Genomic DNA, 23,054 nt, shown 5'->3' on the forward strand with positions numbered 1-23,054 from the left:
AAACAGGATACTATACAGTGTCAGAAATCACTTTAGCAAGTCTATTAGAGATGAACAGCTTGACGTGTTTTGGGGCAAATGTGTGATGATTTTGTTTAACATATTCGAAACCATGAAGCATAAAATATAACGTGCCACAACTTTTGCACAGGGCATATCTTACATTTTATATTCAGCAAATACATTTAAATTCAGCAAATAAACAGTAATTATGCTTTAAAATATGCAGAAGTGTGTTCACTGCAGAGGATATGTTTTCATTATTTTCATTTAGGATATCAGCAAAACATGTCATTTGACCGGCGGCGCCCAAACTTGTGCATGACCGCATGTATTGTGCAAAAGTCTCAGGCACCAAAGCAAATTGTTAAAATCTGCACAGTAATAGTTTTTTCAGTAGTAAAAACACCTTATATCATTAGAATTCATACAAATAAACAATAATGTAGTAAAAGTAACAAGAATATCTTTCAACAAAAACAACAAAATGTAATTTGACCAGAGGTGCACAAACTTTTGACTGTACATTGTCCAGTGCAAAACTAAACATGCATTAAACATGTCTATGTTGATTTGGGGTAATACATTAGATTTTTTTATTTTAATGATGCATTTTTATTGGATTCTTTTTTTCAGCCAAGCCAGCTGATGTGACCAGCACTGTGCTCTTTAGCATTCTGTCTTTCTGACTCCAACATTGATTTTTTTTACTCTCATCTTCATCCTGCAGCGTTTGGCCAAAACGAATGTCATGACCCCGGCATCCCCATCAACGGCCAGCGCTTCGGAGAGCACTTCTTACTGGGCAGCTCGGTCCTTTTCACATGTGATGAGGGCTTCATCAAAACCCACGGCTCTGAGTCCATCACCTGCGTCATCCAGGACGGCAACGTGGTGTGGAACGCGGCTGTCCCTCGCTGTGAAGGTAGGCAGCCTCGTTGTCTTGCGTAAAGTTCTTTAAGACAGAATAAATGACCTCTGCTGCTATGTGTGATATGGCTTTCATTTACTTCGAAGTATTTAACAAGGGATGCATTGTTTGCCTGTTAAAATAACACAGATTAAATAAAGCATCAAAAGTAAAAGAAGACTGGTTTGGAGCAAAAATCTGCTGAAACTGGTCTTAGCCAATTCCAGTATCGGAATTTATAGTGACTTATAGTGGTAGGCAAATGTAGTGTTGGAAGTAGGAGAAGAAACAGTTAACAGGGAATGAAAACAAAAACTGAAAGCATTTGATAAACATAATACATTTAATAAACATAATAAAAACTTTTTACTGTTTTTTTGGATAAGTGACATAGTGACAGATTTAGTGTAATTGCTATTGTAATAAGCCTAATATTGTTATGTATATATTTTTCTTAAATGGATTACTTACTAGGGAGGGGCACAGAATGACATGTTCGCATGAAACCAATATAGTTTATAGAATAAAATCAAAAAACTAAATGTAACTGGGACAAAATAATTATTAATCATGCAAAAGAGAGACCTGCTCAAGCTTGCTCTGGTGATTTATTCCAGAGGTATAATGGAGAGGCAGTAAGGTGCTCTCTGGTAATGAGGCTTCAAATAACAATACAGTTACATGGGTGATTTTTGATTTTTAAACACAATATATAAGTGGTGTGAAGTGAACTTTAAGTATTAATATTATTAACCCTTTAATGCTGAGACTAAAAGGCCTTCTCATTTTGTGTCACAAGCTACATCCTTGTTTTGACACTCCTTGTCCATTTTATCAGCTCCGCTTTCCATGTAGGAGCACTTTGTAGTTCTACAATCACAGGCTGTAGTCCATCTCTTTCTCTGCATACTTTGTCAGCCCCCTTTTACTCTGTTCTTCAATGACCAGGACCCCCATAGCAGGTATTATTTCGGTGGTGGATCATACTCAGCACTACAGTGACACTGTTGTGATGGTGGGGTGTTACTATGTGTTGTGCTGGTACGAGTGGATCAGTCTGTACAGTCTGTAATTGTAGAACTATAAAGTGCACTTATATGGTAAGTAAAGCTGATAAAATGGACAAAGAGTGTAGATGCAAGTAGGTGTACATAATGAAGTGGCCAGTTGGTGTTTGAATAGGAATATACTTCATGCTTCAGTCAAGCTGTGCGAGGTGGTACTGTTATCCACTTGCCATCCAGCCTCATGCCATGAAATGCTTTCCCCTCAGATGCAGGACTGTTTTGGGTTTAGAGGGGAGGTTTGTTGATAGTCTGATTTTTCTACTTCTCTTTCCCAGCTCCCTGTGGTGGGCATTTAACGGCTCCAGCAGGAGTGCTGCTGTCCCCTGGCTGGCCTGGCTACTACAAAGACTCCCTCAACTGTGAATGGGTGATTGAAGCCAGGAAGGATCATGCCATCAAGATCTCTTTTGACAGGTATCGATTTTGAGCAAGTTCAAATTCATAGCCATGACCCCAGCTGAAGTCCCTCTTTTTTTTTTTCTTTTCATCCCCCATATTTTATGTTCATTACCTCCTGTACCTAACCTCTAAACTTCTTAATTAAAATTTTATTAAACTAACTTGAGAGTGAAGAACGCTGATATTTGTACACATACACTACCATTCAAAAGTCTGAAATTCAGTAATTCAGTAAGAACTTCCATAAGAAATCTTATAAACTAGACATTTCTGTTGGTCCACTCAATGGGCAACTGCCATTTTCAAGTTATATTAAACAAAAAAAATATTTAATTCACACAGAAATGATGAACACATCAAGTAAATTCATTGCATTTAAATCCAGTTCAATTCAGATTCAGTAAAAGTCAAAGCGACCACTTTTCAAATATTAAGCATTATGAATGTTTATTTCATTCTAACTTCATTCTCGATGCTCTGAAGTTGTTATGGAATCATCTACAGCTCTGCTTATCATTCTGGACACATCTTTCAGCTTCCTACAACATTATTTGAAACCTATTAAGTCGCAGAGTTTGAGTGTCATATTAGAATTGTATTTGATGTAATTCAAACTAAATTGGCTTTACATTGTTGAAAATGATGATTCCAAATTGTTCTGGTCCCTGACAGTTTAAGGGGTTAATCATTCATAATCCTGTTGAAATACCCGGGCCGTAAGCATATGTTCTTGCTCTCTGCCGCTGTCCCCCTACACGCACAGGTTCCAGACCGAGGTTAATTACGACACGCTGGAGATCCGTGACGGGCCCTCCAACTCGTCGCCGCTGATCGGAGAGTACCACGGCACCCAGGCACCTCACTTCCTCATCAGCACCGGCAATTACATGTACCTCCTCTTCACCACCGACAACAGCCGCTCCAGCGAGGGCTTCCAAATCCGCTATGAGAGTGAGTCAACCTTCCCCGGGACTCTGCGCAAAAACATTTTGGCTCAGTCCAGAATGACTCCCTAATTGACGTGTAGAGCACTACATAGCGCGTAAAAGCCATTGGCTCATGCCCTACGTGAGTGCACTTTAACAGCGAGCAGGGAGCCCATTCGGATTCAGCCATTGCTTCATGTTCGGCAATAGCTCTGCAATGCTGGCGAGTCTGATTGGAAGCTGATTGGAGCCGGTTGTCTCCTTAGTTACAGAGTTTCAGGCCAGCCTCAGTCTACAGGCTCTGCTAAGACAAACGAGTAGCATTTCACAGCAGATTCAGTGATAACATCACGTCACCAATCATAATAATAACCAGAGGCAGTAGATAACTATAAGAGTGGTTACCAACCTTATTGAATTATTAAGCGTGCTGTAAGAGAGAGTTGAATATGGAAGGCTGTTAAAATAATAGCTGGGGGACGTTTTATAAATAGCGATTTACAATGCAATTAAACTTTAATATTATGTTGATATTATTCTATGAATTCTTTAGAATCCATGCTGTGAGCCGAAATAGTGAATATATTTAGTCCACAATGCTTATATTGTCATCTTAATTACTGTGAAACCAGGGGTGCAAATTTGTTCTGAGAAGTGTGTGTGTGAGGCGGAGGGGGGGCTGACACTGAAAGCCTGTAGCCTACATTCAATACTAGCACCAGATTTCACACATAATACTGGGTTAACAAAATACCATAATTACAGGATGTTTAATACTGTTTATGTCAATATTAAAATACATAAACAAACAATTTTAGTCATTTGTAAAAGTTTGGGCAGCCTGTTCAAAATACATGTTTTTTTCTAAGTTAAAATAAGTTAATACATCCTCAGTGCTTCCTGTTTCTGTTTATTCTGTATTTTTTCTGTTTTATACTGAATTTAAAAAATTGGGTAAAAAATAAACATAATATGTGGTCTTTCAATTTATGGCATATTTTAAACTCATAAACACGAATTAAACAAGCAAATAAACATAATTCATGTGTTACAGTTAAATGCCATATTTAAGTTTGTATTAAAGTATTATTTCAGTATTTAGGAATGTGTTAACTTCTGTTTTTTACTTCTAATTTGACCATGGGTGTTGACCAGGCTTTGGGTATCACTGTATCAACAGCGTGTACATGTGTGGAGGCGTTGTAGTGTTCATGGATAATACTCATGTAAAGTTAACAGATAAAAGGTAGTGAATTTAGTTTTTAGGCATACTGACAGAATTTTTTTCAGTTTTTTCTTGACACAACTGTACACCCACTATCCGCAGTACGTTTTCACAGTCGCAGTCGCCCTCTGTTTAAACTTGTAAAAGCAATGATATTATTGTTTTGGGAGATTTAATGGAAAATACTATCAATAAGATAAGCTTCAGTACTTTGTTTGACAACCATCCTGCTACCCCACAAAATTTATCTACCCATTCTGCTACCCCCTCAATTTTTCACCAATGTAGTTAACATAGTAATTAGACCTAGATGCGTAGAAATGCACTGCTTTATTTCTTTGAAAATATATGTGCACCATCACACTGATTATACTGTCATTCCTAAAAAATGCATAAGCCTTCTTGACCAGCGCCAGGTGATTAGGCAAATTGTTTCCAATTGCTTTCTTTTTTCAGGGCGGATTGAATGACACCGTTGTAATATAATGCACCGCATAAGGAGAGAGAGAGAGGGTTGAGAGACCCAGTCGCAAAGAGAACACGGAGGGGGTGGCTAGATTCACTTAACAGATATTCATGACTCACAATGAAGTGATTCTGACAGCACACCTTATGCAACCCTGCTATCTCCTCTGAAACTCATTGGAGTTGATGGATTATTATTCAGTTATTTCAAACCTCTCTCACAATCTAGTTAGAAGCCGCGAAAATAGAAATCGCCTTTAAGATCCTCCTAAAGATAGAAATGTCCGCCCAACCCTGGACTTATATAGCAGGAAATAAGCTGAGGGGCACAAAAAGGGAAATGTCAAGGGATTTAACTGCATTAAGAAAGCCACCACATTAACCGAACACTGCATTAAATAGTATTCTCTATTTAGAGAGACTGTCAGTTAAAGAGAGAAAGAGAGAGAGCTTCGGGGGTCTAACCTCTGCTGATTTATACTGTATGAAGTGCTTTTGACACCACTCTCTGTCCAATTTGGGCGCCAGAGGTGGAATGAAAGAGTCTTCTCCGTTCCCGCAGGCATCATGATGGAGAGCGACTCGTGCCTGGATCCGGGGATTCCCGTGAATGGGAAAAGGCATGGGAACAATTTTGCCATTGGCTCTAGAGTGACGTTCAGCTGTGATCAGGGCTACACTCTGAGCGATGACGAGCCTATTGTGTGCGAGAGGAACCATCAGTGGAACCATGCTCTGCCCAGCTGCGACGGTAGGCCTCTTCTCAAAAGTCTAGTCATATCAAGGAGAACTTTGTTGTCGCATCTGTATCCCATTCCAAAGTTTAGAGTGGTATTAATTTTATTCAATAATGGCTTATACAGTGAAGTAGCATGTAAACATTGTTAAATTTTCAAGACATGCCATTCACTGCCCCAGTCCTTACAGTCCATATATGGAAACAAAGTGGCTACAAGAATCCATTTTGCAGTCAGTGCTTTTGTGATGTTATTTACGTGTTTACCTATCAGCCTATAGTTAGCCCTGCCCATTCAGCCTACAGCAATCTGGCTCTGTCTATGCATATTGAAGTCATATGTAATGTTTCAGCTCTGAATGCTTTTTGAATGAGGGCAGCCAATCAGAACAAAGCTAATTTACATATATCAATCTTAAAGGCCCACTAACAAAAACAGCCTGTTTAATTCTGAGGGATAAAGAGAGGTTGGAACAAGGTCATGTAAAAATTTGTGGCACTGTTAAATGCGTTGTTAAATGTTGATCTGTGGCACGAGATCATAAACATTTTGTTTTTCGCTGTTTATTTTACAGCTGCAGACTTTCTTACACATGCATGTATGTCCTCATCTAGACCTCTACTTGTGCTGCTTCCTTTATGATTACCGATAAAGAAAGTTTATTCCTCTTCCTCATCCCTGTGTTCTGACCAGTAGTCCAGAGTGAACCACACCCATCATCAACACATTTGATTTATTAAGGGGGATTGATTTTTCAAAGCTTAGTGTCTTACATGTACATGGTGGCACTACACACATGCATGAACGCAAGGAGAGAAGCAAGAAGTTTAATGCCTAAGGGATACAGAACTCACACCTATTTAATATTTTGGGCCTCATTCACCAGCTGTTGTTAAGAAGAAATTTCTTCTTAAAACCCACTTAGGTAAAAACAGAATCTACACGCACTTGAGCGCAAAGTTGCAAACAATTTAAGAACGCATCATAAATCTAAGGTAAACCTTTTCTTAGAACCTTTCTCAAGAGCAAAATTAAGAAAAAAATTAGAAAAACATTGGTGAATGAGGCCCAATGCGGACGAGCATCATTAGTACCTACAGGAATAACTTTCCTAGAAAATCTATAGTTAGTCAGGTTCCCACTATGGTACAGTACCTGGCTTTGGTATACAGATAACTGTTACTGGCTCCCTGAAAGGAAATGCTATTTTCATGTACTGTAAATAGAATCACCTATAACCACTTTTAACAGACTTCTCGATGGGTATCTCACTGAGTGGAGCAAACTTGTTGGACACATGAATTGGAGAGAAGTATGGGGGAGCCATAAGATTAGTTTCGGCTCTCCATGTATGATGCTGAGGTACCACCCATTCACCCTGCTGTTGTGGGCATGCTGTCTCTCCCAGAGGCACCCAGAGCCTCTGACAGTGAGTCTGAGCCCTGCTTACTAGCCCTCCTCTTTTCTAATGTCTAAATGCACATCTCTGTTTGTATAATATTCTCTGTCAAGCTAACTAATTTTCAACTTATTATAAATAAAGTAAGCAGAGTCACTGATGACAGAGAAAGAGGAAGGTAAATTGGCTAAACATGTTGCATTTAGAGCACAGCAAAAGTCTGCCATCTGATACTTATCTTGCTTCATCGACTGATCTGATTATTTATCAAATGTGTCTTGAGGATGCGATGGGGAAAAAAGTTGCTGAATGCCTGTGGTTATAATTGATTTCAAATTAATGTGAAACTATGTGTACAATTTCTACTTTCCCACAAATCATTTGGAACTTGTGAAGCAAAGTACAAACAAACCTGTGAAGCTGTATCATTCTAGGATCACATTAGAATCATTTGTGCACATATATTAGTTTGGTATGCCTGCAAACAGTATTTCCAAATTTTTAAACAGGGATGTATGCAAGCTTGGAACGAAACAATAAAAAAACAGCTGCCTCAGGGCATTGCATTGAAATAAAAGACAATGCCAGTGCTTCCTGGACCACATGGCACATATGACCAGGACTACACACAGTACAATTAAGCAAAACAGTGAAGTGCAATACTAAATCGTAACAGGGCACAACTAGGCCCAAAGCCCAACAATAAATTAAATATAGTGAATACAATAAAAGCACAGGACAAAACAGTGTAAAAACAAAGAAAACAGTATTAAACAATGTGACTAGTGCTTAAGTACAGACCTGAGTAGATTAACTGTAGAAGTATATAAGCAGCTTAGCATAATGTAAGAAAACTTTGCATCTCTAAAATACCTTCTTTATAAGAAGAAAAACAGTGAAAAATGAAACGTTCACAGAATGGCATTTTCTAATCACGAGTGAAAAAGGAAAAATAAGTTTTCTTATGACACTGACGATGACATAGTACAATTCATAGGTAGTCCATTGCAGATAGCAGTATAATAATACATAACACCAGCAAAAACTGTTCCTGAGTGGTAAATGTGGACGCTTCAGAGAAAGAAGCTGTCGTGTGATAAAGTGGCTAGTGCAGTGGGGAGTAGCCCCATTTTCTCTATCTCCTCCATTCCCCATTCAAATGCACCAGTGTTGGGAGCCATCCAGCTCATGCCTTTTTTATCAGGGTGAGAAAGGGTAAGCAGTCTCGACGCTCCCCCGAGACGTCCATTTTTGATGAGCCGAGTGCTAACCTGAACGAACAGTTTCAAAGATAACTTTGTAGATGGAGAAGAAGGAGAAGGAGGCCATAGAGAGTCACTTGGCTAGATAGGGAGGAAGTAGCTACAGGAGAGTGCTCACTCAAGCTGTTTATCTTATTTGTTTCCTGGCTGTGGGAGGGATTGAAATAAGCGTGTGGAGTGTTTTCCAGTAAGTGCAATCAGGCCGCAGCCCATTTGGTTTCGGAATCTCCAATTTCCTCCTCCGACGGCTCCTTATCGGCCGCTTGCCTTTTTCCTCTAATAGACTCCGATTCAGCCTGATGTGCTCTCATCAGAGCCTGACCTTCATTATAGGCGGGACAGCTGTATCCACAACTGTTCTGGGAGATAGGAATGTATGTTTTGGAGACATATGTTGTGCGCTTGAGTTGACTGTCTATTCCGTCGGCTAATATTCGTAAATCTTCAGCCTCTGCTTGCGTACAGCATAGGTTTGAGTTAATGCTAATAGGCTCCCTCAGAAAGAGAAGGAATATTTTGCCGGGATTGGTTCTCACAGCTGCTCCTTGCAATTAGATACGTTTAGGCATAAGATGCTTTATGGCATTATGGAAACGATGAACTTGAATATGATCAGATATCTAATGACCAGATAATCGGTTCACCAAATTTCTCAGCAATGCCTGGGACTTGAGATTGGAAATATTTATGGGTCTCCAGAAGCTGGTATTACAGAGCCTGAATCAGCTGGCCTCCTGGGTTTGCCATGGTATTGCAGACAGCGCTTATGAATATGAATGTGAGAGGTAATAGCGTTAGGATTTGAACAGTCTTACATTCTCATATGAACATCAGCTTTAAGATCCTCTTTTCAAGACACAGTGTACTCCCAGTGGCAGGGGCATAGTTACAGGGTGCAGGGAGGACCAACCCCTCATCTTTCTTTAATACAGTGATAGAAACATAGTAGTTCAAAGAAAGCTCTAGTTCTACAAACTTCATAAAATGATGTTACTGATGTAATGATGCAAACAGTAGTACACACATGACCAAACTCCTCAGATGACAGATTTAAAGGAGTGGATTTCTCTTTCCTGGGGTAAGAACTTGGCTAAGTTTTACTAATTCCTATAGGCTACTTATCCTGCTGGTGAGTAAAAATAATTGATTGTGGTGAAGAAAACGAAGTGAAATACTACAAAAAAAAAAAACAAGAAAATCACTGTTCACTGCTTCTGCTGTGGAATTAATTGACCCTTTACCTATCAGCTGTTACAGTAGCAAATATTAGCCAGTTGAATGTGAGGCAAGCAATCATGTGTTGTGTTTAATGCTCAAAAATGTATTTTCCTTCTGACAGTGGCAATGGGTGGGTAATTTTCTAATGATTTGGCTGTAATGAATTTGGCTAATTGGTGGTCACCATCCTCACTGTAGCAATGTGTCTGGGGCTTAATGGTTGTCAGCAGGCCTGCAAAACCTGTATTCAGCCCTCTTTCAAATGAATTTCAGGATATGCGACTGACCCATAGTAGCGACTGTAGCAGGAGGTGTAGAAGATTTAAGACAGAGTTTAGTTGTTCATTTCATTGTTCTTTTTGATGTTTTGTGTTGATCTACCACAGCAGTGGGCAGTATAACTATATATTAGGATATCTGGGTCCACTTCTGTTCTCCTTGTACACTAAATCATTGGGATCTGTGTTAAACTCACATGGACTTATCTTTGCTATGCTGATGACACCCACTTCTTTTTTCCGTCCACCTCCCAAATCTCTTTCTGATATATTTTCATGGATAGAGACTCACCACATGAAACAGACAAGAGAACTCTACTCTACCTTCCTGTAGAGCACCACACCGGACCTTTCTGTAACTGTTGAGTCTGTCCATCATGCAGGTCTAAAAATTTTGGAGTGATCTTAGCTCACCAGCTTCATTTCTCAGATCATGTATCATCTATCACCAGATTCTGCAGGTTCCAGCTTCACAACATCAGATGAATGTGATCATCTTGATTGCAGAGTTTGTTACTACTTGTTCATACTCTAGCCATCTCTCAAATTCTTTGCTCTCCCAGACAACAAGTGAGTATACAAAGACTCTATTAATACAACAAAACAAAAAAGGAAAAAAAAACCAAAAAATCTAATAAAGAAATATAAGTTAAATACATAGGTTTTATGTAACATACTGTACAGCCTTTGTATGTTTGTAAGATGTAACAAATTCTATCAGACATCAGCTGTGCAGTTGTTCAGTGTATATTACATAGCAGTCTACTGTTAAATTGCACATTGTTGTGCATGAAAGGACAGAAACATCTTCATATCTGGGGGGTCGGTTTTGGTGTCTACCAGGTCTTGCACGATTGTTGTCCTAGTTTCTCTGCATCTTTCAATCTTTTTTTGAACTGTAGTTTTGGAAACTTCTGTTTTTTTTTCACTTATTTTCCTTTGACTTACTGCTTCCTTATGCAGATAGATTATCTCATAGCTTATCTCATAGCTCCAAAAGTAAAGTACATTTCTCTAAAGTACTCCACTTTAGAGAAATGTACAGAGTCAGAATTTTTCACGGTGATGGTGATAGGAACTAGGTGTCTGTAGAGTTCTACCTCTAAAAGCTCTTTCAAAGAAAGTCATTACATGAAATGATGATGAATGCAATGTCTGATGCCCTAGACATTGTTTTGAGAAGATTTTGGCCAAAAACATATTGTAGCATCAGCGTAGAGTAAGACACAGGGGAGGCCATGTTTCCGCTACGAGAAATACTCTTTATTAAACACGAGGGCAGAAACATACAGAAGCATGAACTCGGGGGAGGTCACTACTAACAGTACACTTCACCCTCACCAACTAAAACCACTCCACGACACAGAACAACACAATAAACACATACTTTTAACTGCTGAACAAAAACAGAAGCAACACAAATATCCCTTTTCCAGAGGGTGTGTCCCTTCCATGATCCTCCTGGCATGGCCATCAGTATGGCCACACCTCAAGAGCATCTTGAGGCCAGCAGCAGCTGGTAGCGGTTCACTACAGTAATTTTTAACCCCTTAAAATTACATACTTATTACATACTAAGGCTTATCATTCAGTAACTACAGGGACTACAGTGCAAACTGGTGGAGCTATTTTTAGGTTATAGAAGTGTGTTATAAAACTTTGGGTCCGCCAGCAGGCCCTGGTCAGATAAGCGGTTAAAAGCCATTCATAACAGATGGTACATGCAGGGCATTAGAAGGCTAAATAGTCCCCAAAGAAAACTTTTTTTTTCAGATTTCCCACTAATTTATGATTATTAACATTACATATAAAAACTCAGAAGAACATGTAGTTCACTGTTGGTTTTACATAGTAAATAAAATGTCTATATTAGTGTTGTGGACCCCTGGTTCCTAGCACCAACACTGTAAAGAAATGTGACTCGTAAGTTTCGCTACAATGAACCATTTCCTGTCAAACCAGTCAGAATGACATCGTTTACATCTCAACCACTGAATTATGCAGAAAATTCTAAAAATCAGTGGAATTCCCCATTAGATTGTGTGCTCTGGGTAATTAACCTCAATTTCAGTTTATTACAGTCTGCTTTTAAGTGGAATGGCCAGTTGATAAGGTCCATAAGGTTCAAAGGTCATGGAAAATGCTACATTGCCAAATCTTAGCTTATTACTTACTCAGTTCACACATGTATTTGCTTGCACACCAAGACTGTCCAAGTCTTCCAGAGAGCACTGATAAAAAGTGTGTGTTATTTTCCTCAAACGTTAAGAGCTCTCTGCTCGTGTACTCTAGACACATGCTGGGGTGCTATGCCATTACTAGACTTTATTTGTCTCACAGTGAAAGAGCTATTCTCGCTGATTAACTTTCCATTGTGGCCTGGGGCGTATATGATAACATGCACACCACGAAGCTCCATTTAATCACCAGCATCACTGTAGCCTGAAGAGCTGGGTGGGATCACTAGCGCAAACACCATACGCTTGCTTACAAAAAAAAACTAACAGTGCTATTTTGGGAAGAGTCCATGTCCAAGTACAACAAACCTGTGTTGTGCTATATTTGCTAGATTAGTTTCAGGATAAAATGTGGTGATTCAGAGTGTTTTACATTTTTACAGATATACAAATGTGTATGAGTATGTGTCATATATATATATATATATATATATATATTATATATATATATATACGATGATTTGACTTATGACGATTGTGTGCTTTTATGTACCAAAAAGAATCATAATTTTCCTTTCTGTTTTCCTTACAATTAAACAGGCTGTTTTTATTACTTTGTTTTTAAGACTGATTTGCTGCCCTGTATCGTGTCTTGTTCAAAAAGCAATTCTGATTGAAGCGCTCCTTACTTTTGCATGAATGGGCCGGTGGGCAGGGCTGAAGTGCTGTAGGCTGAATGGGCGAATATATGATGATTTGTTGGTCTATGTGACATCACAAAAACAGTTTAAAACAGACTGTTTTTGCAGCTTAATTTCTATATATGGACTGTATGGACTGTGCAGTGAACAGTATGTTTAGAAACGTTAGGGATGTTTACATACAACATCAAACTTGTTTCACAAAAGCAAATTTTGATCTTGCTGTTTTGTTTTTCTATGATATGGGCCTTCTAATATGTTCTTCCTCTTAAGGAAATTTTCGTTATATTCATGAGAAACACTTAATTGTTGTCTCCTATAGGATATGGGTTATTTGTCGTATAAGAATCAGTTCTATCTTGATTTTTTTTTTACAGTCATAAATTATGTAAGATATGTTTTCAGTTTTAATTAAACGTGATTTGTGTTTACGTTTAATCTGATCAGCGCCTGAGGACAGAAAAATGTTGAAGAAACGAAATAAAAGCTTACAATTTTAAAACTTGTCCCAAACAAGAACTACAAGTTATGGAGGAAATATACAACAGGAAAAATTCATCTTGCTCTTTTATAACAATTATATATTTGTGAGCTCATTAGAGTTTTAGAGCCTCACCTTTTCAGCTCTACGTGCCGGTTTCCCGGACCTGGATTACGCGTAACGCTGGGCTAAATTTCAGTGTCGGGTCAGTTTTAATGCATTCAAAATGATTTGAAACCTGTAATATCACAGTTATTTGGGTATAATAGTTGTACATGTCCAAATATACAGAATTGTGATTTACCACACAGTGAGATTTTACATCAATTTACAGTTAAATGTTTTCGTTATTGTTTTCTTCTTTCTGCTTTTTTATATTTCTTTATGTTAGCTTGTGTTCTGAGGCTCTTCTCATTCATTTAGTCTCAGGCTGTTTTTCCTCTCTAGTCGTGCGCATGAGGTTAAATAATGTCAAATATTTAATTCTGTTTTGATACATAAGCGCATGGACAAACAGTATTTTTTAATTTAGTGCTTGCAGAAGTGAAACTGTGCTACAGGCAAGGGCTAGATGTGAAGCCGGAGGAAACAGCCAATAACAACAATGGGGAGAATCACCATTGGAAATTCTTTTCGGTCTAGGCTTAGTCTAACAGTCTAACACAAGTGTGAAGCTGATGTAAGGTCAAGAAATTGTTAAAGAGCATCAATATGGCAAAAATAGATCACAATATTTAAAAACATTTTTACAATACATTATATATATTGTGGTATTTTGAAACACAGTGCACTAGTAGAACCAAATTTAAAGCTGCACTGTGTAAGATTTTATTAGATAAAAATAAGTAATGTTACTAAGTCAGGAGAAAAAAAACACTAAAATATGATGCGAGTGGCTCTCTAAAGCCTGAAATAATCTTTTAAAAGTCAGAGGCGTTGGGTCAAGAGTGTTGTGGACCACATCATATGTCTTTACATAATAACATCATTCAAAAAGAGAGTCTCAAAAAGAAGGCCTGACTCGATGTTTAGGTCACAAAGGCAAAATCAACATTATACTGATGAACATATGATGACAGTAGTAGATAATTCACTCCCGTTCTCGGAAGTCACGTCCTTCACCAAGTTTTGAATTCTCTTTGAATTCTTTTTCAATGCGCTCGCAGTCATCAGATTCATCTGCTCAGGGAAGGGGTCCAGAGCACAACCTAAATCACAGCATGCTCTTTTGCATGTTAAATGCAATTACACATTTTCCACCAGAGATGTCGCCAAATTCCCAAAACGAATGTAGTGTAGCTTTAAAAATTAAACAGAACTAAATATGCTCTCTTTTCTTTAGGTACAGACAATATCTGTGTTATGCTTTCCACAGCAAACACAATTTATTATGTTAACAATAAAATATTGTCATATTGCCCACCTCTAAAATGGTGACAGCCACCTAAAATGAGAAATAGCACAGATGACGGTTGTGGTGTTACAAGCTGATTTGCATATTACATGCCATATAGAAATCTAATTTCAATCCAACTAACCAGAGACACCTGTAAATGTAAATGAGGTAATTGAAATCTCATTAAGATACAATCAAGATAAAACCCACATAAAATAACCTGGCATAAACTCTTACTTTATTTTGAAGTAAACAGGAAAAGTAACCCCCAACCTATAGCTCAAGGACATCTTGAGGCCTTTTTTCATTTGAGTTCATGCTGAACTAGACTATCATCTGTGGCTCTTCACCTTATGAAAATTTGCACTCATTCACCAACCATTCCTAAGAAGAAATTTCTTCTTAAAACCCACTTACGCACTTTTCACACAGATTCCGACATTAACCAATGTTTTCTTTTTTGAGATTTGTTCTTAAGAAAGAACAGAATCTGCACACACTCAAGAGCACAAAGGTGTGAACAGTTCTGCGCTTTAAGAACACGTCATGAATCTGACGTAGACTTTTTCTTAGGACCTTTCTCAAGAACACATTTAAGAAAAAACTTGGGAAGATGCTAGTTTATGAGCCACAATGTCGTGGCCTCCAATTTGTTAGTAATTAACAGTTGGTTAAATTCTCATCTACATTTCTGTTTTCTCATTGTCAGTAGTGTTGTCTGTCTAAGTAACACTGGGAAGGAGTTTAAGTTTGTTTATGGAATTTATAAAGTGCATATTAGATTCTCAGTACCGAGGGATATTGTTTGCAGAGTCTGACCTAGATTTCCATATCAAATCCGCCAGGACTTTTTTTTAACGCTGCAATTTCTTTGAGTAATTTTCACCACAATTGGCATACTAATCAAATCCAATCTTAAGAGGCAGTCCAAGGCCGTAATCATTTGCATCTCTGTATTACCTTTTTTAGTTAGCAAAATAAGAAGATTGATATATAAAGCTATATATGAATAATTACAGAGCATCCGTGTCCCAGACTGCACTCCAGGTGTTTGGAGAATGGTGGGGAGCCCTTTGTTTCAAATAAAGCTATACTGAAATCATGCTTTGAACTTACCCATCAATAATTGAAAACTGTATGTGTGCTTTTTTCCTCCTTCTTCTTTTTCTTCAGCTTTGTGTGGTGGTTATGTCTACGGAAAAACTGGGACCATCCTGTCTCCTGGTTTTCCAGATTTCTATCCAAACTCATTGAACTGCACATGGACCATAGAAGTTTCTCATGGGAAAGGTAAGATGAAAGGTTACGCCTGTGAAAGAGTAAAGATTATAAGTGGCTGATAATTGTAGACACTTTGACTCTGTAATCCCTCCACCCTTATCAGAACTTTCAACATTAAATTACTTTGATTGTATATGCATCCTCCGCGACCCAGAAGGATAAGCGGCTTAGGAAGTGTGTATACACATCTAAAGATAGCAATCCAGTTGCATTGATTTTGGAATGTTAGAACTGATTATAATCAGTTACAATAATACTAAATACAGTATGTGTTATATTTGGCCCAAATAAAATCTTTAAATCCACTAAATACATTTAATTTTAATTGAAATGTCACTTTTTGAAAATAAATGTGCTAAGAACGGAAAGCTTGGTACATTTGGATTATTATAAACAAATAAAAATATTTGAGTGTCATAATCAACATGTAGATAAACAATATTTATATAATATAGTAGATCAATTGGCGCTCAATATGGAGCAATAAAAAGTGACTAGAGTTCATTATTCTGTTTTAATGTTTTGGGTTTTTTTTGGGCTTTTTTTTTTACTCTAATTCTCACAGTGTGTCCACATATGTGTTTCATATTACTGATATTTATCCTTTTTTTGACTTTTTAATTAGAAAAAAATTATTTGTATTACTTTTAACTGTTGAATCCATTAGCTTTAATGGTTTCCTTGTAAAATATAATAATGTGAACCAAAACAACTAAATGTTCTATGGCAAAAAAAAACAGTTGCGATAACGAGATAAAATTGCAGAACACTATATTTTGCAAAAAAAAATACATACATATTTATTTTTACAACTCCCATCATATGTTATGTTTGTGAAAATAACCCATTTTATTATCTACATCCCAATACCGTCTAAACAGTTCCACCAGTCAAAATAAATCAGTACCAAAATAGTCTAATTGTATCAAATGATGGTGAAATTTGAGATTTCACGATGCACTGAATCATTTCCTAAAGAATCGTAATCCAATCAAATCATTATGAGGTCAGAGATTTACAGCCCTGCAAAATTACCCTTGATAAGGAATTTACACTCGAACGTTCCCTCGCTGCTTTATTATCCGGCACCCTGTTGGGGGTGATGCGGATTTTTCGTCTTTTCTTCTCGCCAGTCCCGTGCACCCACCGCAGCCTCGCTGTGGGTGGGGAAAAAGCGCAGCCTCCGGCGTGTGACGGACGGCGCTCTAATCTCATCTCTCGCTCCGCAGGGGTGCAGCTGGTCTTCCACACGTTCCACCTGGAGGACTCTCATGATTACCTCCTCATTACTGAAGACGGGAACTTCGCTGAGCCCGTGGCCCGCCTCACGGGCTCCGTGCTGCCGCCCTCTGTCAAGGCCGGCCTGTTTGGCAACTTCAGTGCACAGATCCGCTTCATCTCTGACTTCTCAATGTCTTACGAGGGCTTCAACATCACCTTCTCAGGTAGGTTGTTACTCGCTGTTGCCATGACAACTGATCTCATTGCTTTTGTGAAAAGTGAAAAGTAACTTTATTTTGGCAGTCTTTGAGAATCTAACCTTATCATTAATCAACTGAATGTCAGTTAACATGAGCTTAACTTTTACGTAGCCCTAAAAGCAGCATTCAGTTTAACCCTAACCTTAACCACAACTCAAAGCAATTCTAATCGGAATCTTAACCCTAAACTAGTTTTATCCCCAACACTAAGCAGGACTGTGTGGTGAAAATCAACCAACTGAGTCTGTTGAAGGGCCCATATCATGGAAAACCAAATATTTGGAATAAAATTGTTTAATGTGGTATGTAAACATTGTTACTCGTTCCAAAACGTGTTATTCACTCAGTCCATACAGTCCATATATGGAAACTGTTTTGACCATTCAACTATTTTGAATGCACTATTTTTGTGATGTCGTGAAAAACAATCATTTGCAGATATATCTGTCTATTGTACCAACGTCAGTTTAGCTCCACTCATTTATATTAAAGTCATAAGGTTTTTTGAGGCACAAAACAGGATAGCCATTCAAAAGAAAGGTCATCTACACATCAAATCTTAAAGGCAAAAACAGCCTGTTTAATTCTAAGGGATAAACAAAGTTGTCAAGTAAAAATGAATTATGACTGTATAAAACTACAGTTATGCATTATAAGTGGACCCCAGGAAAAAACTGAAATGCAAGATAAATGTAGGATTACACAGTGTTCCTCTTACCTCAAACAAAGTTAATCTTTTAAGGTATATTTGGTGTTTGAAGTTTCTTAAGTTTTGCACACAACTGGCTAATATAGTTAGCATGTAATTAAAGCTTATAGCCACTGGGTTAGCGCTGTGAAAACTGCCTTGTATTTGTGGTTTCTGACACTGTAAGACAAATAAAGTATATTACATAGCTAGTATAGTAGTACATGGGGCTTCCTGAGTGGCGCAACCTTGGTCCTATCATCAGCTAGTTCAGTCCTCAGTGATGCCACAGCCCTCCACGGCTGGAATAGAACATAATAGACTTTGCTCTGTCTGAATGGGAAGATTGGTCCTCCCCCTCTACCACCCCCTACCCGCAATTTTAACTCAGAGTGATGCTAGCCAGTGTGGGCATCGGTTAGCTAATGTAACAGCAGTTAGTGTTCTCCTTCAAGCATGCACAGCTGTCCAGTGTGAACTGTGCAGTTTCTAAAGATACGGTGGAACTTCATGTGTCTCAGAGGAATCCTACCAGCTTGGTAGCATTGTGTAATGGGGGGGGCTTGCAAGTGGATGGATTTAGACACGATTAAGTTGGGAGAATATTGGTTAAAAAAAAAAAAGAGTAGTACTTTTGTCTATTTTTATAGGTATCAGTACAAATTACAATAGCCTCATTGTGTCCGAAGTGCAAAATTAAAGAAGAAAGTTTTGTAAATCAAGCATGTCTTGGCTGATGGACCATGTGTGGGGTGAAGATTGTATTAATGCAATTTTTTGCAAAACTATCATTTTAAGAATCTACTGATTTTTGCCAGGCAGTCTGTTAATAATTTCAGCATCTGTAGATAATCTATCAAGGACCAACCAAATAAACTGGGTCCTTCAGTGGAGCTGCATATTCTGCTAGATTTGTTTATTTGTTTGCACTTTGCAAGGCTTTTTTATTGATTTTTTTTGAATTCCAATTGCCTCCTAATCAGTACAGTGCTGTGTCCTTCACAGAGTATAATCTGGAGCCATGTGAAGACCCTGGGGTTCCAGCCTACAGCAGGAGGGTGGGCTTCCAGTTTGGAGTAGGCGACTCGCTGATGTTCACCTGCTTCTCGGGCTACCGTCTGGAGGGAGAGAGCAAGATCACCTGCCTGGGAGGAGGCCGGCGCGTGTGGAGCGCAGCCTTGCCCAGGTGTGTGGGTAGGTGGACACATGCTTTTATTATCCTTACGATGACCAAGAAACAAAGGCCATGTTCACTTTAAAAACAAACACCAGCATTTTTGTGCCACATCTCTATAGCACAGTCAGTTACCATGGACAGTAATCCAGTGCTCTGAAAGTTGATGAAGCTTTCATCATGTGTCTGTACTAGGGTTGTAACTTGTATTCAATGCAATATATTCTCATAATTCAGTTTGATATCAGCTGCAAAAAACATTTCTTTATTTGAGGTATTTATATTGTTTAAAATGGAACCCAAAACATCCTAGAAGAGAATTTTTTCCTGTTTCATTTCAGACTAAAGCCTTGACAGCTTTGCGAAAGTGGCACTTTAAACATGCAAAGTAAAAGAACAGGCTTGTCCCCTTGGTTGCCACCTCTGACAGGCTTTCAAGCTTGGCAGATCAACAGCAAACTTTTCAATGGCAAAGGCGGAGAAATAGCTTGTGAAATTTGCAGTATTTTTGGAAAAATACGTCCATTATTTCAAAAAAAGAGTACACACAAAGGTCTCCACTCCAGTGTGCATTTGAAAGCTGCAAACATAACACTGTCAAATAGGGAGTCCAAATAATTACTATTTATAAGGGCAAAGCAAGCTACACTGTAATAACTTCACAGAAGTTGAGTAAAGGTGTTTTTTGAGCTTTAAATTGATGAAAAATTTTGCTTTTGTTCATCTAACCTAATATTTCACTTTGCGTTGTTTCATTCATTTATTTGAGTTACCACTGCAAAAAATGACATCTTAGCAAGTGAAAACATCATAAATGTAGTCAATATCTGTAATATTTCCCATTATGAGATTGTTGTAAAATATTATAAGATAATTAAGATAATACTTAAGTTCAATTTGTTTACACACATTTTTAGTATTGTTTACAATTTACTGTTTTATCTATCATTGTCTGATAATTTTACTTATTTTGAGAAATATTGCTTATCTGCCGCCACTGGAATAAGACACTTTATAGAAATAAGTTATATAATCTTACAATGTTCGAATAACAAGAAATCTCTTAATAAGAAAAACTAGCTTTACTAACTACATTTAAGATGTTTTCATTTGCTAAGATTTCAGGTTTTTACAGTGTGAACCGCTTCAACATTGACCTTTTCCTGTATTCATATTTGAGCGTCTATTTCTCCCTAATTGGCATCATAACACCATAACATATTCTTAAAGTTTATTTTCAGAGACCCCCCAGAATTCTGATGTTGCTTTCATAGGGTCCAAAGGGTTATTCGCACCTCTCAGCCCTAAATATATTCAAAAGCTATCAGATGTCTCCCTAAATCACATTAGAGTTTTGTGTGGAGTATATTAGCTCACTAGTTTAAAGAGTTCTTTGCGCTTTTTGTGCTTTGTTAAATAAGGTTTGACACCTGCAACACATACAAAGCACAGAATACAAAGCCTTATGAGTCACTGGCTTAGTATTATGAAATACTCACCGCCTGAATACCTAAAAATACTAGCAGACAATACAGAATTCATGACTCAGACACTAATTTAGTGAGTGTTAAGTGAAAGATGTATAGCTCTTATGCTGGTGAGTCAAGATGAATTTGGTCAAGATGCGGCACTTACAGTATAGGTGGAGTTCTCCGTGCTCTTTTTGTCCCTCCACAAATGATTGGCTGAATGTTGCCTTACTTTGAACTTTTCTAATAATAAATCAAGCACATTTTGTCAAATTGCATCGACAAATCTCTCATTTTATTAAAGATGTATTTCTAATGGAACTTGGCAGAGTAGACGTTCTCGTTCTTTTTTCAGAGCCCAAATTATGGCCAAGGGTATTTGTGGAAAGGAATAAAGATGCTGGCTAAATGATCAGTGCTTATTGTGCAGGGCTTTCAGATGAGATTATTACTGTAGTTAATCATTTAACAGTGTGTGTGTGCGTGTGTGCTCATTTGTGTGACTGTGTGTGTGTGTGTGTGTGTGTGTATGTGTATGTGTATGTGTGTGTGTGTGTATTCAGCTCTTTATAGAGACCTAATATCTTCAAGACAGCTATACACCAAATGTATATAATCTGGTTGAAAGTGACACTTTCGGTTTGATAAAAACAGGCATACAGTGAAGTATGAAAATCTAACACTTGACATATATATTGAACATTAATGAAAATGAGGCAGGAATTAAAAATGCTGTTTGTTCCTTTTGTCCCTTTGCTCCTCCGGGTCACCATAAATGTGTTCAACAGTTTGAGTAGGAACAGATCAATAGTGAAACACTCAAACTTGTTGCAGCTCTATATGGTACCTCTAGTTTTTAGAGGTGTTGCTGCAAACATGCATTTAGTAGATCCTGCTGGTGTGAGTTCATGGCTGTTTCCTTGCTAAATGATGAACACTTAATTGACTTGTGTGTTAACAGTGCCCCCAGCTGCCAGACTGTTAGATGCGAGTTCCAAAGCCATGCTTTACATATTAAAAAGTATGTATTTTCTGTTATCGGAGTTAACAGAGGTGCTCTGGAATTCAGATGCCTTTGTGAAAATATGAAATGTTATACTTCAGAATTTTACAGCTTTTAATACATACAGTGCAATAATATTTAGATAGCTGCTTAAATTAAATTTTCCAGCATGGCAGTTTTTGCCTTGACTTTTTTAGCATTGTCAGCGTTATTATGTTAATTCAAAAACATAAATAAAATGACAAATTATACATAAAAGAACTCTCTTCTGAATTTCGGTTTTGGTTTCAGTCAAGATTTTTTCGTTTCAGTGCATCGCTACTCTAAGATGATGGAAAACATGAATAATTTCCTCTTTAAGGTGCTCCCTTTGCTGACACAGGTGAACAAAACGCTCTGAAGCAGTTGCACATGAGCTTAAAGGCACCATCCCCAGTGCCAAGTGTCAGCTAGATGAGTATAAAACACCTAAGCACTGGGCTGTGTAGCAGTGGAACAGCATTCTCTGGAGTGATCCAATACCTTTGGGATGAGTTGGAGTGATCCAGATCTAGACATCCAGCATCAATACCTGGCCTCACTAATGCTTTTGTGGCTGAATGCAATAATACCCTCACAGCAGTGTTCCAACATCTAGTGTAAAGCCTTCTCAGAAGAGCAGAGGCTGGCACTCCAGCAAAAGAGGGGACAAACATTATAAACTTAAACTATTAATACGCTTCATTTCAGAAGAAATGCTATATGAGCAGACGTCTGCAAACTTTTGGACACATTGTATGCCCCAGCAGTATTTAGCTATAGCCATACAGAAGTCAGTGGAAATACCCAACCAAGATAGTAATACAAACGTGTATGAGTATGTTTGAGTGTGTGTCTCTGTCTCTAATTGGTGCAGCGTCTACAAGAATTTTTAGCTTTCAGAATTTGAGATTTATTTATTAGCTTTATAAAGTGACATATTAAATTGAACATTACTTTGTCGCATGCAGAGATTTTGACTTTTTATTCAATACAATGTCCCCATTTGTTTCGTCTCCATATACTCCTCACACCTCAGTAAACCTATGAGCTCATGTTTCATAGTATAAAAAACTGTTGAAGAGCTCTACTGTAGTTGTTAGAACGAATCATTCCGTTCAGAATCTGGGAAAACAGTTTTTTGTTTTTTTTTCCGTGCATTTCAGGACCCGTGTATTTATATACTTTTAAAAGTTAGGCTATCAGGTAGTCACTGCAAGAGTTGTGGCTCTGGCTGCAGAACTCAAGGTCTTGAGGCAACATCTGCGTATATACTAGAGCTACAAGAGCAGAATATTA

The 23,054-nt window shown here is 38.0% G+C and overlaps 1 protein-coding gene across 1 annotated transcript in view; it reads left to right on the forward strand.

Annotated features, from left to right (window-relative positions):
• Positions 1-23,054, forward strand: part of LOC118810153 (CUB and sushi domain-containing protein 1-like) — a 597,007-nt gene that overhangs the window by 413,093 nt on the left and 160,860 nt on the right. The window contains 7 exon segments of the mRNA XM_036573713.1: positions 731-925; positions 2,253-2,391; positions 3,140-3,327; positions 5,555-5,743; positions 15,815-15,931; positions 17,152-17,367; positions 19,097-19,285. Of these exon segments, the coding sequence (XP_036429606.1) occupies positions 731-925; positions 2,253-2,391; positions 3,140-3,327; positions 5,555-5,743; positions 15,815-15,931; positions 17,152-17,367; positions 19,097-19,285 (1,233 nt within the window).

This window comes from Colossoma macropomum, unplaced genomic scaffold, assembly GCF_904425465.1.
Source record: "Colossoma macropomum unplaced genomic scaffold, Colossoma_macropomum, whole genome shotgun sequence".
Classification (NCBI taxonomy): Eukaryota; Metazoa; Chordata; class Actinopteri; order Characiformes; family Serrasalmidae; genus Colossoma; species Colossoma macropomum.